The sequence below is a fragment of the Balearica regulorum genome, chromosome 16, assembly GCF_011004875.1.
Source record: "Balearica regulorum gibbericeps isolate bBalReg1 chromosome 16, bBalReg1.pri, whole genome shotgun sequence".
In the NCBI taxonomy this organism is placed as follows: Eukaryota; Metazoa; Chordata; class Aves; order Gruiformes; family Gruidae; genus Balearica; species Balearica regulorum.
The window spans coordinates 411293-425465 of record NC_046199.1 but is presented as its reverse complement, the minus strand read 5'-3'; the positions used below and the strand labels follow the sequence as shown (position 1 = coordinate 425465).

The 14173-nt window shown below is 46.0% G+C and overlaps 1 protein-coding gene across 4 annotated transcripts in view; it reads left to right on the top strand.

Moving 5' to 3' along the window:
- NDRG3 (NDRG family member 3) overlaps nucleotides 1–14173 on the top strand; it is a 62256-nt gene that overhangs the window by 27308 nt on the left and 20775 nt on the right. For 2 of the 4 annotated variants that reach the window (XM_075768266.1, XM_075768264.1), the window contains exon 3: nucleotides 4217–4252. The exons of the other annotated variants lie outside the window; for them this stretch is intronic. In XM_075768266.1, the coding sequence (XP_075624381.1) occupies nucleotides 4217–4252 (36 nt within the window). The remainder of the gene's footprint in view (nucleotides 1–4216; nucleotides 4253–14173) is intronic. 4 annotated transcript variants of the gene reach the window in all.

The following is a 14173-nucleotide window of genomic DNA, read 5'->3' as shown; positions in this document are numbered from 1 at the left end:
TTGCAGCAGCTGTTTATGGCTTTCACTCTGTCTTCTGTGGGCTGGAGGAGAGCCATCTGAGCTTTGGGAAAGCCGTAGCCTCACTGGATTCTGCCACGAACTGTTGCTCTGAGTGCCTATGTCACTCTGGGCCATCCCACAAGATCCAGAATCTTGCATCTGCAAATTGTGATTATGAGCGATGTGGTTTGGTCACTCACCATACCTAACAGCCACAATGATGGTATGTGAAGCAGTTCCCAATGAAATGCTTTCCTGTTTAATGGCTGACATCAAGTTTGCCAATGACACCGAGCTGTGTGATGCGGTTGACACGCTGCAGGGAAGGGATGCCATCCAGAGGGACCTGGACAGGCTAGAGAGGTGGGCCCATGCGAACCGCATGAAGTTCAACAAGGCCCAGGGCAAGGTCCTGCACATGGGTCAGGGCAGTCCCAAGCACAACTACAGGCTGAGTGGAGAACGGATTGAAAGCAGCCCTGAGGAGAAGGACTTGGGGGTGTTGGGGGATGAGAAGCTCAACATGACCCAGCAATGTGCGCTGGCAGCCCAGAAAGCCACCCATGTCCTGGGCTGCATCCCCAGCAGTGTGGTCAAGGGAGGGGATTCTACCCCTCTGCTCTGCTCTGGTGAGACCCCCCTGCAGTACGGCGTCCAGCTCGGGGGTCCCCAGGACAAGAAGGACATGGAGCTGTTGGAGCGAGTCCAGAGGAGGCCACGGAGATGATGCGAGGGCTGGAGCACCTCTGCTATGGAGACAGGCTGAGAGAGTTGGGGTTGTTCAGCCTGGAGAAGAGAAGGCTCCGGGGAGACCTTAGAACCCCTTCCAGTCCCTACAGGGGCTCCAGGAAAGCTGGAGAGGGGCTGGTGACAAGGGCAGGGAGTGACAGGCCAAGGGGAATGGCCTGAAGCTGCAGGAGGGGAGATGGAGATGGGATGTGAGGCAGAAATCCTTCCCCGTGAGGGTGGTGAGGCCCTGGCACAGGGTGCCCAGAGAAGCTGTGGCTGCCCCTGGCTCCCTGGCAGTGTTCAAGGCCAGGTTGGATGGGGCTTTGGGCAACCTGGGCTAGTGGAGGGTGTCCCTGCCCATGGCTAGATGGGCTTTGAGGTCCCTTCCAACCCAAACCAGTCTGTGATCAAGAAGTAGCTTGTGCTGCCAAAAGGATATGGTACTTTGTACACTCACTGTGTGCTTCTGGAAGATTGTGCAAAATGGGTGAAATCTCTGAAATTCTGCTATGTTTTAGGCTATGCTTCTTAGTTTTTGCTCACTTCTGCAGTGTGCTAGCGTATGTTTACTCTCTCTAAAATCTAAAAATTCAGCTGAAATCTGCAGTCCAGCTGCCTATTCTTATAGTCTAGTCTTGACTACTAGATTGCCATCATAGCTTAAACACAACTTTTTAAAATGTTGCCAGGGAGAGTGAGTCTTGGAAGAACAAAATCAGTGTAGACCAGCAGATAAAAATACAGAAAGGCATTGAAAACAGTTTGTGACTTCAAAATAAGAGATAAACCTTTACAGAAGAGAAGCTTCCTAAATGCGGTGCCTCAGCTCTTGCTTGTGATTCTCCTAGGATTTGAGTTCAAGAGGGTAGATTTCCCTTGCTTCAGTGAGCTGACCTAAGTAGGAGGTATTGAAGCATGCCAAAACAGTGTTTTTCACTTCATAAGTTTTCAGTCTCTCTGTCAAGTTTTGCCTCATCAGTCTCATGAGATCCCTGCCATGGTGTCATCTACACAGCCACTTGACTCAGAGCTGGGACAGCTCTGGTTTGAATGCAGAGTGCTTGCCTGAAGAGCCCAGTGGCGTTAACCAGCATACAGAAGGGCACACACAAAGTGATACTTGGTTTCCTTGACTTAGTTGTGAAGTTACAGGGAAGTATATGCTATCTCAGTAGGACAAAATACATACGAGTGGCTCCAGAACTATCCTCAGCACTGCATGGGAAGAGAAGTGTGCAGTGGCTCTCCTTTTTACCCTTTTTTTTAACAAAAAAAAATGCCTCAGGGAGCTACCATGTCTGAGGTCTGGCCCTTACTAATGCTTTCAAGCTTGAAATAATACACCTGTGCTTTTTAGACAGTTTATGGAGCATATGGGTGTGGTGCCATAACGTGCTGTTCTGTGCAGCGTGTCAGAGTCCAAAAAGTATTGAGATGGCAGTTCACTGAGGTTTTTACTGACCAACCCACTTTAGACGTAGGAGTTTGAGCCAGCATGGATTAACAGCCAGAAATAGTACAGTAAAACTCTTAAGGTGCTAATGGGTGAGTGCTTGTGGACTCTTCAGATACAAAGGCTGCTGTACAGAGAAAAGGAGCTCTGGTATCTCAATACTCAAACTCTAAAACCAGTGGAATCCCCTGGGAAATGGAAATGAGAAAGCAAATAAACTTCAAATGCTCCCATTTAGTTGAGAGAGAGAGAGAGTACTGCCTGTAACCCAACAGAAAACTTAACCCAGAGACACTTTATTATTCTGGCTGGTTCATATTCTGGCAGCTTTGACTCCTAGTAATACAGCCTCAGTGACAAGTTACTGAAATGCAGCAGCTTAATTCTGGGGATTGAATGGACAGCCCTTAGGCTGGATTGCGTCATTCCAGCTAGCTCTTTGCCTTTGAGGTGCAGCCGTCACACCTTCAGAGGACTGAAAAACATGCCTTGATCTTATGCTTTCTCAAGCTAAGACAATGAATAGATTAATGTTTTAAAGTCAGATTTGGGCCTGTTAAAATCAAGAATCCAGGAGTCAGGACACGGCCGCAGTAATGCTGCTTGTGCATGGTGGTATATCCTGATAACAAGCCATGCAGCTGCAGACCTTCATTCTTTGCTTTGTGTCATTTCCTCCCCGCTCCCCACCTGGGGAATCTTGCTTTTCCCAGTACAAATTCAGATCAGCCTTTTTGTGCACCATCCAAGTCCAGTCCTGAGTACAGAAGTTTCATTTCTTCATAGGTTTTTTTACAGTCCTTAATCACTGTGGCATTGGATGACTGAATTGACCTTCTTTACAACCTGGTAGGTGAGAAGGCTCTACTGTCTGTATTGAACAGAGCAGGGAAAGAGGCATGGACAGAGTTGTCAGAAATCTCAACTAACTTCAGGATCTCAAACTGAAATAAGAGAGGGCTGCTTTTTATTTCCTTTCCCCCCGAGGATTTTGTGCTTTGTGCCATGCCACATTCAAAACATTGACACAGTTCAATACCTAACACCGGGGAGTTTCTTAAAACAGATTTGCAGATACCTCAATGTAAAGATCTCAGACTGAAGAACGTAGGTAGCAACCTGTGTTGTTGGTAATGTGGCACAGCTTTGCGGGGAGGCAAACAGGGCCATTTGTTTACATGTGGAGAGGAATTACAGTGCTCAGCCAGAAGAAATGTTTGGGCTGTTTCTGTTGTGCATATATAGTCCTAGTTGTAACTTTAGCACTAAGGTGCTATACCTAAAACACGTAAGCTCAAATGCTGTCTCAAATGATTTGCACAGCCTTCTGCAGCGTTTGTCAGCACGCAGTAGCATAACCTACTCTGTGGTCAGAGCCGGAGTCTTACAAAGCACATGAGCGTACGGATGAGTTACTGCAGACCTTTGAACCTGCAGTACACCAAACGTGCTGTACTTACTGTGCTCACCTGTACGCGTGGTGTCACCCTCTGGGAAAAGTCAGTTGTGACTTGCTGAGCCCAGTTCCCACATGCTCTGGTTTCAGTAGCTTACAGGTCACTGGGATTGCTGTGGAAGGGTACCACGCACGCAGCAGTTATGCAGTCAGGTACTCTGCAGTAGCTTGTTTCCTTGCACTCATTATGTGAGATCCCAGTGATAGTCCTTTCAACAGTTTTGCATTCAAATTGATAATGGGCACCAGGACCAGACAAAACCAAACCTCATAATGAACCTGACTTTGGTCAGGGTCCTTCCTGTGTGCGTCTGTCCCTGCTGGAATGCTCTCAGCTCTGTCCACAGGTACTTTCCTTAGTTGACAGCCTTGGGACAGCACCCAGAAAACTTGCCGTATAGTAATGGGCAGAACTTGTGTGGAGTTTTCTTGTAGAGCTCTCGCATTTCACTGCTGTCCTGACTGCAGCTGAAGCAGAGGTCTCTGAGGGGAACTGTCATGATGTTGTTGGGGGTGTTCTGGGGTACTGTGCTGAACTCTTTCTTTTTTTTTTTTCTTCTTCTGTTTTTTGTTAACAGAATGCGGCTCGCAACTTCCAGGACTTCGACTGTCAGGTAAGACACATGCAGGAGACAAGGATCTGTGGGCAGACTCCCCATGGTCCATCAGTAACGCTGAGAGAGAGAGATGAAAAACCTCTGTATCTTAATTTTAACTCCTGTTAAGGTTTAATCAATAAGAACTTGAATATGTCCAGTTGGCAGGAATTGCCCTTCACCCTCTTATGCAGAGCATGTTGTTCTGAGCTCTGAGGTGCAGACCTGGGCTGCTCTGCTGAAGCTCCGCAACATCTCACAGGATGGCTGGTCTCTTGAAAAGCAGTTTCTTTGGGACATGCAATATGCTGAAGGGCTGCAGCTCTATCACATCCCATCTGGTTCACTGGCTAGGAAAGCAGGAGCCTGCATGCTCTGTCCATTTGTGTTGAGAGGAGATGGAAGTCACCAAGCTGTTCCAGATACAGCACTCCTGCTTTGCTGGGCCTGGGTCATGACAAAGCCGTGGTCGCTTTCCTGGGAGGAGCGGAGATGAGCCTGGTCTCTCTGGTTGCTATAGGAGTAATCCTTTTAGAGGAGGACCACAAGCGTCCAAGACGGAGGACACATTCTCTGTTAGGCAGAGCACAAGAGACATGGTGCGTTTTGTAGAGCACAGTTACCGTGCTGGATTACCTTGCTGACTTCCCACTCAGCATGCTCATATGCAGCCAGCGGCTTTTCTTTCTCTTCAGCTGCAGAAGGCTGCTGTGTGGGTAGTGTCTGCTTAGCACAGGACAGGCTCTCGCTGCTGTATTACAGCAGTGGTGCGGCTAGGGGGTAGCGCTGTCAATATCACGTGATAGCTTTTAATAAAAGTCTGTTGATGTAGATGATTCCGGAAAACCTTCTGCAAGCCTGTGCAGAACAGGAATGTAATAAATACAGTCCTAAGAAGATAGTTTGTATTTTTTCCATCTCTTGATAACAGACACTGAAAGTACACCCCATCTGGGCAGGCACACGTCACTGTACTGCTTTAGCTTGATTCATGGTGAGTTTTAGTGTTATCTTAAAGCCTGTAAGTATAAAAATTACTAATCTTATTGCATTGTAACTTTAGTGTCTAGCCTTAGAAGTGGCAACAGTACTAGGCAATAATTTTTCTGTTTTAACAAAGGTAGATAATGTGTTTAAAACACTTCCCTGTACCATCTTGTCTCCATCTGCATCTTCTCCATCTATGCCAGAGGTACAGCATGCTCCCATGTTGGATGGAGGAGAATGGGTAAAAATAGGTGCAATGCTTTTGAGTAAGAGTGTTAGGGACTACAGGCACTGCCTATTGGGGCCTGTCTGCCATGATTGGGAGGAATATAAATACAGCGCCTGAGCGCATTAGCCTTCACTGCAAATTCTCCAGTGACCCAGCAGAGCTCTGAGTTTGCCCGTGCCCTGCCTGTCTGTGAGCAGGTATGGTCTTCAGAGCTGGTGCAGAGTGGGAAGGTAGGAAGGAGTCCCTGTAACGGAGCTGTGCATCGCTGCTGCCTTTTCGCTCTACGCTTTCCCTCTACAACCAAAGCCTCTTTGAGCCTTTCTTTAAAGAAGACCCCAAATCTGAAGCTGTGTATGCCCCAAATAAACACAGTGCTGCAACCACCGACTCACGTGTGCTCGGCATGTCCCGGTGCCATTGTCTTGGCTCCCTGTCCGTCCTGGGGCTGAGATGTGGGAAGAGCTGCCGAGCTGCCCCACAGGCAGGGAGAGGGACTCTCGGGAGCACTGGGTCGGGGAAGGATGTGCTTGTTGCTTCTCTGTGCTTTGATTTAGATCAGCAGCAAGCTGGTGGCCATGGCAACAGTTGGGCAGGAGACAAGATGTTCCTTCCAGGAGCCCTCTTGGTAATTCGTTTAGAATATAATTTTTTTTAGCAAGAAGTTAACACAGTGTCTCTTGTGACTGTAAATGTTGTCCCAGACTCACCTTCCTCCAGCATCTCTCCCAGGGCACTCCGGGCTTGTCCCCCCCCATCCTACCTGGAAAGTACCCCCAAGGGCTGGGATAAGTCTCCATCTGAAATCTGTCAGAGAGCATAGATGGTGTGTTGGGTCCTTGGATTTTCTGCCTCGTTGCTAACACCAGGAACAGTACCTAAACTTGGAGGTTGAGCTCTTCTGTTGTCTGAAAAAGTACTCCTGCTTTTTAACCTGGCAAAGCACATCCAGCTGCCACATTTAGGTCTCTGCAAAATTGGTGTGTCTTTACTTATCAATGTTTGAGAAGGGGGAATTCGAAGTGAAGAAGTTTGCTAGGGCTTTCAGAGGAGGGGGAATCCTGTTGTGTAAGGAGAGACTTAAAAGCACTTAGGCTGAGGTGGGGGTTTAATTTGTCCAGAATTTCACAGGGAGGGATAGCCTTGGGGAGGATCGCAGTTTTACAAGGACAGGCACAAGCTGGCCACAGATTCATGAAGGCTGGTAAGTGGAAGATGGTTTCCTGTTACAGTGCACTGATGTTCTGATCAGCTCTTGATACAGTAACGTCTGCAAGGGACCTAGTGGGTTTTAAGACAGAATTTAGAGGGGTTATGGGATGGGTTATATTATCTTATACAGTGTAGTGTTTGCAGTGTGAGAGCATGGCATCAGCGATGCAAGACCTGCAATTCAGATATTTTTATTTTTATAGTAGTCCAAAAAAAAGCTGTTTTAAATGGAGATAAAGCTTGGGTTTGCGTGGGGCCAACCACATCCTGGGCTGTGCTTGCAAGACTGTGGGCAGCAGCGTGAGGGAAGGGGGTGCCCGCTGTTAGCACTGGTGGCAACCCTGTTGACAGGGCAAGTCCAGTTTGAGGTCCGCAGTACAAGACATTGACATAGTAGATTAAGTCCTGTATTATTTCAGCCTGGGTTATTCCGTGCCCTTGGCCATGAGGTGATTTGCTTTAAGTCCATCCCAGCTCCTTCTGGAACTGACAGCTGAGTATGAGCCAGCAGTGTGCCCAGGTGGCCAAGAAGGCCAACAGCATCCTGGCTTGTATCAGACATAGTGTTGCCAGCAGGACCAGGGCAGTGACCGTCCCCCTGTACTTGGCACTGGTGAGGCCGCACCTCGAGTGCTGTGTTCAGTTTTGGGCCCCTCACTCCAGGAAGGACACTGAGGTGCTGGAGTGTGTCCAGAGAAGGGCAACGAAGTGGTGAAGGGTCTGGAGCACAAGTCTGGTGAGGAACGGCTGAGGGAACTGGGGTTGTTGAGCCTGGAGAAGAGGAGGCTGAGGGGAGACCTGATGGCTCTCTACAACTCCCCTGAAAGGAGGTTGCAGCCAGGTGGGGGTCGGTCTCTTCTCCCAATTAACAAGCGATAGGACAAGAGGAAATGGCCTCAAGTTGTGCCAGGGGAGGTTTAGATTGGGTATTGGGAAGAATTTCTTCCCTGAAAGGGTTGTCCATCACTGGCACAGGCTGCCCAGGGCAGCGGTGGAGTCCCCATGCCTGGAGGTATTTAGAAGATGTGTAGATGTGCTTGGGGACATGGTTTAGTGGTGGGCTTGGCAGTGCTGGGTTAACAGTTGGACCTGATGATCTTAAAGGTCTTTTCCAACCAAAACCATTCTGTGATTCTGTGCCCCTGCGGAGCTCTCCCTTGGATACAGCCGGAGCAATAACACAGTCAGCCTCAGTGTTCATCCTGCAGTGCCTCTAGACCGCCTTCTGGCTGGAAGCTGGAGTTGCAAAATATTTTCTGCAGTTGATCCATGTTTATGACTGGGAGAAGTGTTTCGTTTAATCCCAGCTCACAAGCATGTTTTTAGCACTGTCACTGCCTCTGAGTTGAGCAGTGTCAGGCACACAAGTTAGGGATGCTGTTTTCTGGAAAGCTTTGGCATGTGTTACTTTTCAAGGTAACATGTATGTTTAAGGTCTGTAAGATCTTTCCTTTGGGGAAAATGGGTGATGCCATTGTGAATTTTTATTAATTCCCCCTGTGGTGGGGTTTTTTTTGTTTGTTTGTTTGGTATGGTTGTTTCTTGTTTTGTTTTGTGGGTTTTGGTTTTGGGGTTTTTTTTTAGTTTTGAGTAACTTGCCAGGATCAGATCTGGGCAAAGTCAACAGAGCAAGCATCCTCTTGCTTCTGGAATTTGTTACTCTGGGTTAACGTGGTATGAAGAAGCTTTTAGCTTTTCTGATACAGCTGGCTTTCAGATACAGGTGCCCTGGTTTTCTTTAAACTGTTCATCTACAAGCAACCGCAGTTAACCCTGACAAATAACAGATTGCCTGGGCATAAGCTGAAACAACCCCCACATAATCTGATAACCGTTTGCAATGGAGATAAAAAGGAGAGCTAGCGTGGTGGCTTAGGGGTCTTTATCAATATGAATCTAGGTTATTCACAGAAATAAAATGTATTAACCTAAATCTGAGACCTAAATTTTACTTGAAAGTTATATGAACCCTAATGAAATCTAGGCTTGGCTTCTTCTAACGTTTGCGGGCAGATGGTGGATTAAATGGTCTCGGTTGCTGATGGACAGATGGTGTGGTGACCTATACAGTTAATCAAGCTGTGCTTGTACTTTTACTATGATCTGCAGACCCTCTTCAGCTGCTTTGAGAAGTAGGTGTTCTGTGTTAGCCTAAATCTCTCCCCTTTTCCAGGTGATTTCCTCTAAATACCCAGGAAGGAATATGCTGATATATTTGTAAAACTATCCAAATAAATGTGCGTTATGTTTCAGTCTGACATAAGCTAGCATCTGATCTGTAGCTAGTGCTTCCCCTCCGCTGCCTCCCACCCCTGTGAAGGGAGAGAAGAGCTTTGCTCTCCAGCACACGCCATGCAGAAGAGCATCGGGGGTGTGGAGATGGGTCTGGGATTTGGCAGATTATTTGCAGAAAGCTCACAAGGTATGGAAGAGGTCGAGTAAGTCAGTCCAGGACATGCAGAGTTCAGCTGAAACAGAAGAGACAAGACATGCATAAACCCATGGAGGAAAGAAATTAAAGTTTCCCTGTACAACAACTTGCTGTGCATTGCTGGGATTAATTGAAAATATACAGTTACTCAGTGTTGCCTGTGCCCAGAGTAAAACACAGCAAAATGTTTGAGGAGTTAACAACAGACCTCAATGGGGAATTTTTTGCCACTTTTTTCTACTGAAAGTATAACTTTTCAATAACCCCATGTTTTTACTGATTCAATTTTGGAGAAGTTCTTCCACAAGTACATTTGTTTGAAGCTTTTTAATCTACATTTTTAAAAGTTTGCTTATCCTTGCCCAATCTCTGCTTTATTTTTGTGTGCTGTGCTGTAAGAGATAGTATTCTGCTATTGAGAGGTTATTGAAATATCCCATCATGTGCATTTGCTGATGTCATAGACATTGAATCCAAACTCTGTTCATTTTTAATGCAATCATTAAAGCCAGCTTGTGATTGCTACATGATGGCGTTGAATACAAGATGTTTTAAAGCATCTTCTGTTTATTGTAATGAAATAACATGAAATTAGCACTTTGAGGAAAGGTTTGCTTTCTCTGTATGAATAACAGGGGAGCTGTTCTCACCAACATTGAAATGTTTTGTCTAGGTTGTTGAGGAGCATTGTTCTTTTGATTTGTACAATGAGTTCTTTTGTTGTCTTGTTCAAAGTGCTAGAGTGAAATTAATTACAACACGGAAGAAGTTTTGCTCTAGAAAGCAAGTTTTTCTACTGCCTACTAAATTAGGAGCTGTCTCTAATCTTATTCAAACTAGTGTCACCGCTAAAGTGCTGGTCTTGACTTCTAACACTACAGCAACAAATACTGTAAAGCTAAAAGTTACTAAAATGGACTTTTATTTTGGAAATTTTTTTTCATTATGCTTATTTCTTGGTAAGCTCTTCCTCTGATTCCTTCTATCACTAGCTTTCCATCTAAAAACTCTGTTTTCTGTAAAACTGCAGTGATTAGTTCTGGAAAGCTTTTGCTAGCTGGAATTGGATTGAAACATTTTTATTTTTAAATGTACGAGCACAATCCTTCCATGGGGTTGACTTAAACGTTACTTTTGCTTTCTATATGCTTGTGACAACAGTGTGCTAGAAGCTGATTATGCAGATGTGGTATTTGAAGTTGCTGTGCTTTTTTTGTTCTTGTCAGTTCCTATAGCAAAGCAAATGTATGTGTTTTAGGTTGCGAAAGGGATTTGCCTCCTTCCTGCTGTCAGAAGAATGAATGGTGCCTTTCCCCTACCAGTGACTGATCTGTTTCTATCCGTTGTGCAACCCCCGTTAATGGTATTTCAGAGCAGCTAATGAGTAATTGCAATACTAGTTATAACTCAATGCAGTTACACTCAGTTCTAGTTCCCAGGGACATTGAAGGTTCAGAGACACAGAACATGACCCTGCTTTCTCCTCTTCAGGAGATTTTAAGACCTTCATGGTCTTCAGCAAGATACCGAAATGTAGTTCGGTGCATCGTGTCAGCAGATGGACCGTCCTTGGCTGGAAACGTGGCCCCTGGCCTTTCTTCCAGGTTGCCTTCAGGGGTTCAGATGATCTGGGGTCTAACAGTCACAGAAACAATTTTAGACTTGCCCGTGTATTAGCACATTCAGATCTTCCTTGTGTAGGATTCAGCTGTGTGTCTGCAGGTTGTGGCTCCTTGAGCCCACTGTCCCGGGGATGGAAGAGCACTAGAGGTATCAGCCTGCTGTTCGCAGCCCATGGGGAAGGCTGCAGCCTGATACTCCACTGACTCAAAATACTGGTGCAGAGTGCTGGAAAAAGCAACCCACTGCCGGACTTGTGCAGATGAGAGCTGATCTGCAAGTGGTTTAATTCACCCTGAGCTAGAACAGATCTAGGCAAGTCCAATTTCCTGCATTAGCTGGGGAAGGGGAGATTTGCCCTCAGAGCAGGAGTGAAAAGCACCATGTATTCCTGTCCGTGCTTGGGTACCTTGCTCATAATGTTGGATATTTGACTGGCGTGCAAGAAAGTTCTGGCTTTAACTGCTCTTGTAACAAACACATAGGCAGGGCAGGAGATGGAGGAGTACATCTTGCTCTGTCTCCGACATGTAGGTGTTGTCATTAATTCCTTATCAGTCTCAAAATTGTGTCGTCGTAGGAGTTCATGATCTCTGATTGGGGAGCACAAACCCAACCTGTCAGCCGTACTCCTGTGGTAGGTCACTTGTCTTCAGCTCCTCTGGCTGCAGAGCCAATATCTGTTCTTTAGCAGAATCTGTGCTTTGAAGGTGACTTGCCATTTCCCTCTGGCTGACACAGAGCATCAGAAAGGGTTACAGGTATGCACTGCGTCTGCCCTTCAGCATCACGTGCCTTTGGAACAGGAACACACTAACACTTGTTTGTTTATACAACAACAGGTTAGGGATAGCCCAGCAGCACCTTTGTCTCCTGATGCTTTTGTGTAACCAGATTACACACCTGCTTTTGCTGCTGCTCTTGATTCTCACCCAGCATTTCTCTAATTTAAGACTTAATCCAATTACACAAAGTACGAGAAACCATTGCCTGTTTGCATAGATCATATTGTGTTTTCTATTAATAAATTTCTGCTCTGTATGGAAATGAATAATTTAGTTCAAGATGTTGCTTTAAATCTGATTTAGACTTGCTTTCCACGCAGCCGTCTCCTTCAGCTCTACTATTTCCAAAATAATTTTGCACAGAGAGGACATGGTAAGTACTTGCCTACCAACTGCATTAAGGTCTGTGGTACTGTAATGGTAAGAGTTACCAGATGGTGATGTTTTACAGTCTTACAATATTTTTTTTCTTAGCTTATAGGCATAGTGCTGTTGTTTTAGTAATGTGTAGAAATTTGAGGGCAGCTGTTGCAAAGAGCAAGACAATGGAATCTCTACTTTAATCTCTCCATGGTTAATAGCAGTGATAGGTTGCCTGAGGAGCGTGCTGCAGTTGTTTTCCACCTTTGCCAAGACTGGCAAAGGGGACATGAAGTAAATAATAGCTGTAGCTACAGTATCACTGAAAAAGGGGAAAACCTGGCCTGAGTAATCTGCGTCTCCTCCACCTCACAGCAAAGCAGCAGTGGCAGTTTTCTTTGCCTTAGGTGAACCTGAGTGTCCTTAAGCTGAATGGGTTTTTGGGGATATTTCTAGCCCTCTCCTAGTACAGACATTTGACAAGCTTGAGCAGAATGTGGGCAACGGACCCCTTGCTGCTCTGTGTTCTGCCAGTTTTGAATTTAAAAAAAAATAAATTGAAGGGGTTTCACAGATGTGTTCTTTATTGTGGGTCGCCAAATTAAAGAAATTCTCAGTTTTTCCAGGGAATTAATTTTGAACTTTGAGCAGCTTCACATTGGGAGTAAAACTCATCTGATCTGCCAAAAAAGAAGGTTAATAATTTAGTCGTGAAAAGCACTGGTAGTATGAATTCTCATTGTTAATCATTTCCACTGTGAAACAAATGGTTTACTTTAGACTTTCAAAACTTAATCTGTGGATCACACTCTGACTGGAGCTGAGGGAGCATGGCTGGAGTTTGGACTGCTGCGGTCCGGCACCCAGACACTCCTCTTGTTGCCTGGGAGTCCCTGGCGCTCAAGGCATTCGCACCTCTAAAGCTGCTGTTAGATGCTTCATTCAGAAATATTTTTTCTTAATATGGGAAATATTCTGCGGCACTTGTCAGTGGCACTGTCATTGCCTCCTGTTCTGGCCAAAGACAGAGGGTGGCAATAGGAGATGGTTCCCCCATTTGAATCTTTTGGACCTGGACCTGCACCCGCCTCTTCCCATAATCAGACCCACAGTGAATTTTAGACTTCGGCAGTCATAGGTTGGGTGGATGTTTTCCTCCTTAGTTTAAGAATCATTCAAAGATGTTGAGGCCAAATTGGATAGTGTCCTAGTCTAGTCTGACCTGCAAATCTCCAGCAAGGAATACCTCCCAGCAGGTCCGGCTTGTGTTTAATCTCAAATGTTGTAAAGCTCCTGTTGGGTTGTGTCTTCCAGTGTCTGCCCCTTTATGGTTCACACACATCTCGCTTTCTAAAGTGTAGGAAAAAAAAAAAGCAGTGATTCTCAGGAGCTGGGACCATAAGGCATGTAGCAAAAATCACAGGACTTTCAGAGAAGGTCAGTGACACTGGTGGCCTTTCTATGGCTACTGTCTTCTGTTCTAGCTGTTCTTCTGCCCAACCTCTACCTGAGAGTATACCTTAACAGTATAGCTAAGGCAAGTCAGTGCCTCTGCCACCGTGTGTGTGCTCACAGTGCTTACCTTCCACCCGAATGAGAGACCCTGTTGCTGCAGGGTCAGTTGCTCTGGTTTCCTGATGTAGTGGGACAGCGAACCCAGCCCTGATCTCCCACGTACGGGTTTCCATGAGACCATCAGCTCACTGGACATGGGGCAGGGCAGAGGGATGAGAGAAGCACTCTTTTCGATAGCACTTCATCATCAAGTCAGCCAATCTGTAACATGATGTTGCACCCAAAATCTCAGTTTTGTTTCTGCCGGTGGTTATTGTATTCTTGACTGAATCACAGAAGAGAGTTGTGGTCCCTCTTGGTGGACACTGGATACAGTGTACAGGAAGGAGAGGATAGATGCAGGTCGTAGTAAAGGATGCAGGTGGGTGTTAAAGGAAGCTTGTTGATCTGATTTGGTTCTAACAAATGTCAGTGAATAACTTAGATTCCCCTTAGACTGAAATCCCAGGCCTAAATAAGAAATTTATGTGTTGTCTCTAATTGTGTGAGTGCCAAGATGGTGATCAGAGAAGCTACAAGGCTAGGAGACAGGACAAGGGTAGGAAGCTTCAGCTGCCCCGTGTCCATTAGACAGATGTGGCTGTGGGACACAACACCAATACTCCATTTTAGCTGCAAACTTCTATGGAACAACAAGCTAGGGAGCCCTAGGGAGGAGAAGCCATCACTGATGCGATTCTGAGAAGGGCAGAGAAGCGTGTTCAAAGCAGTGTCTTCAAAGCGCTGCTCTGTGATGGGAACCA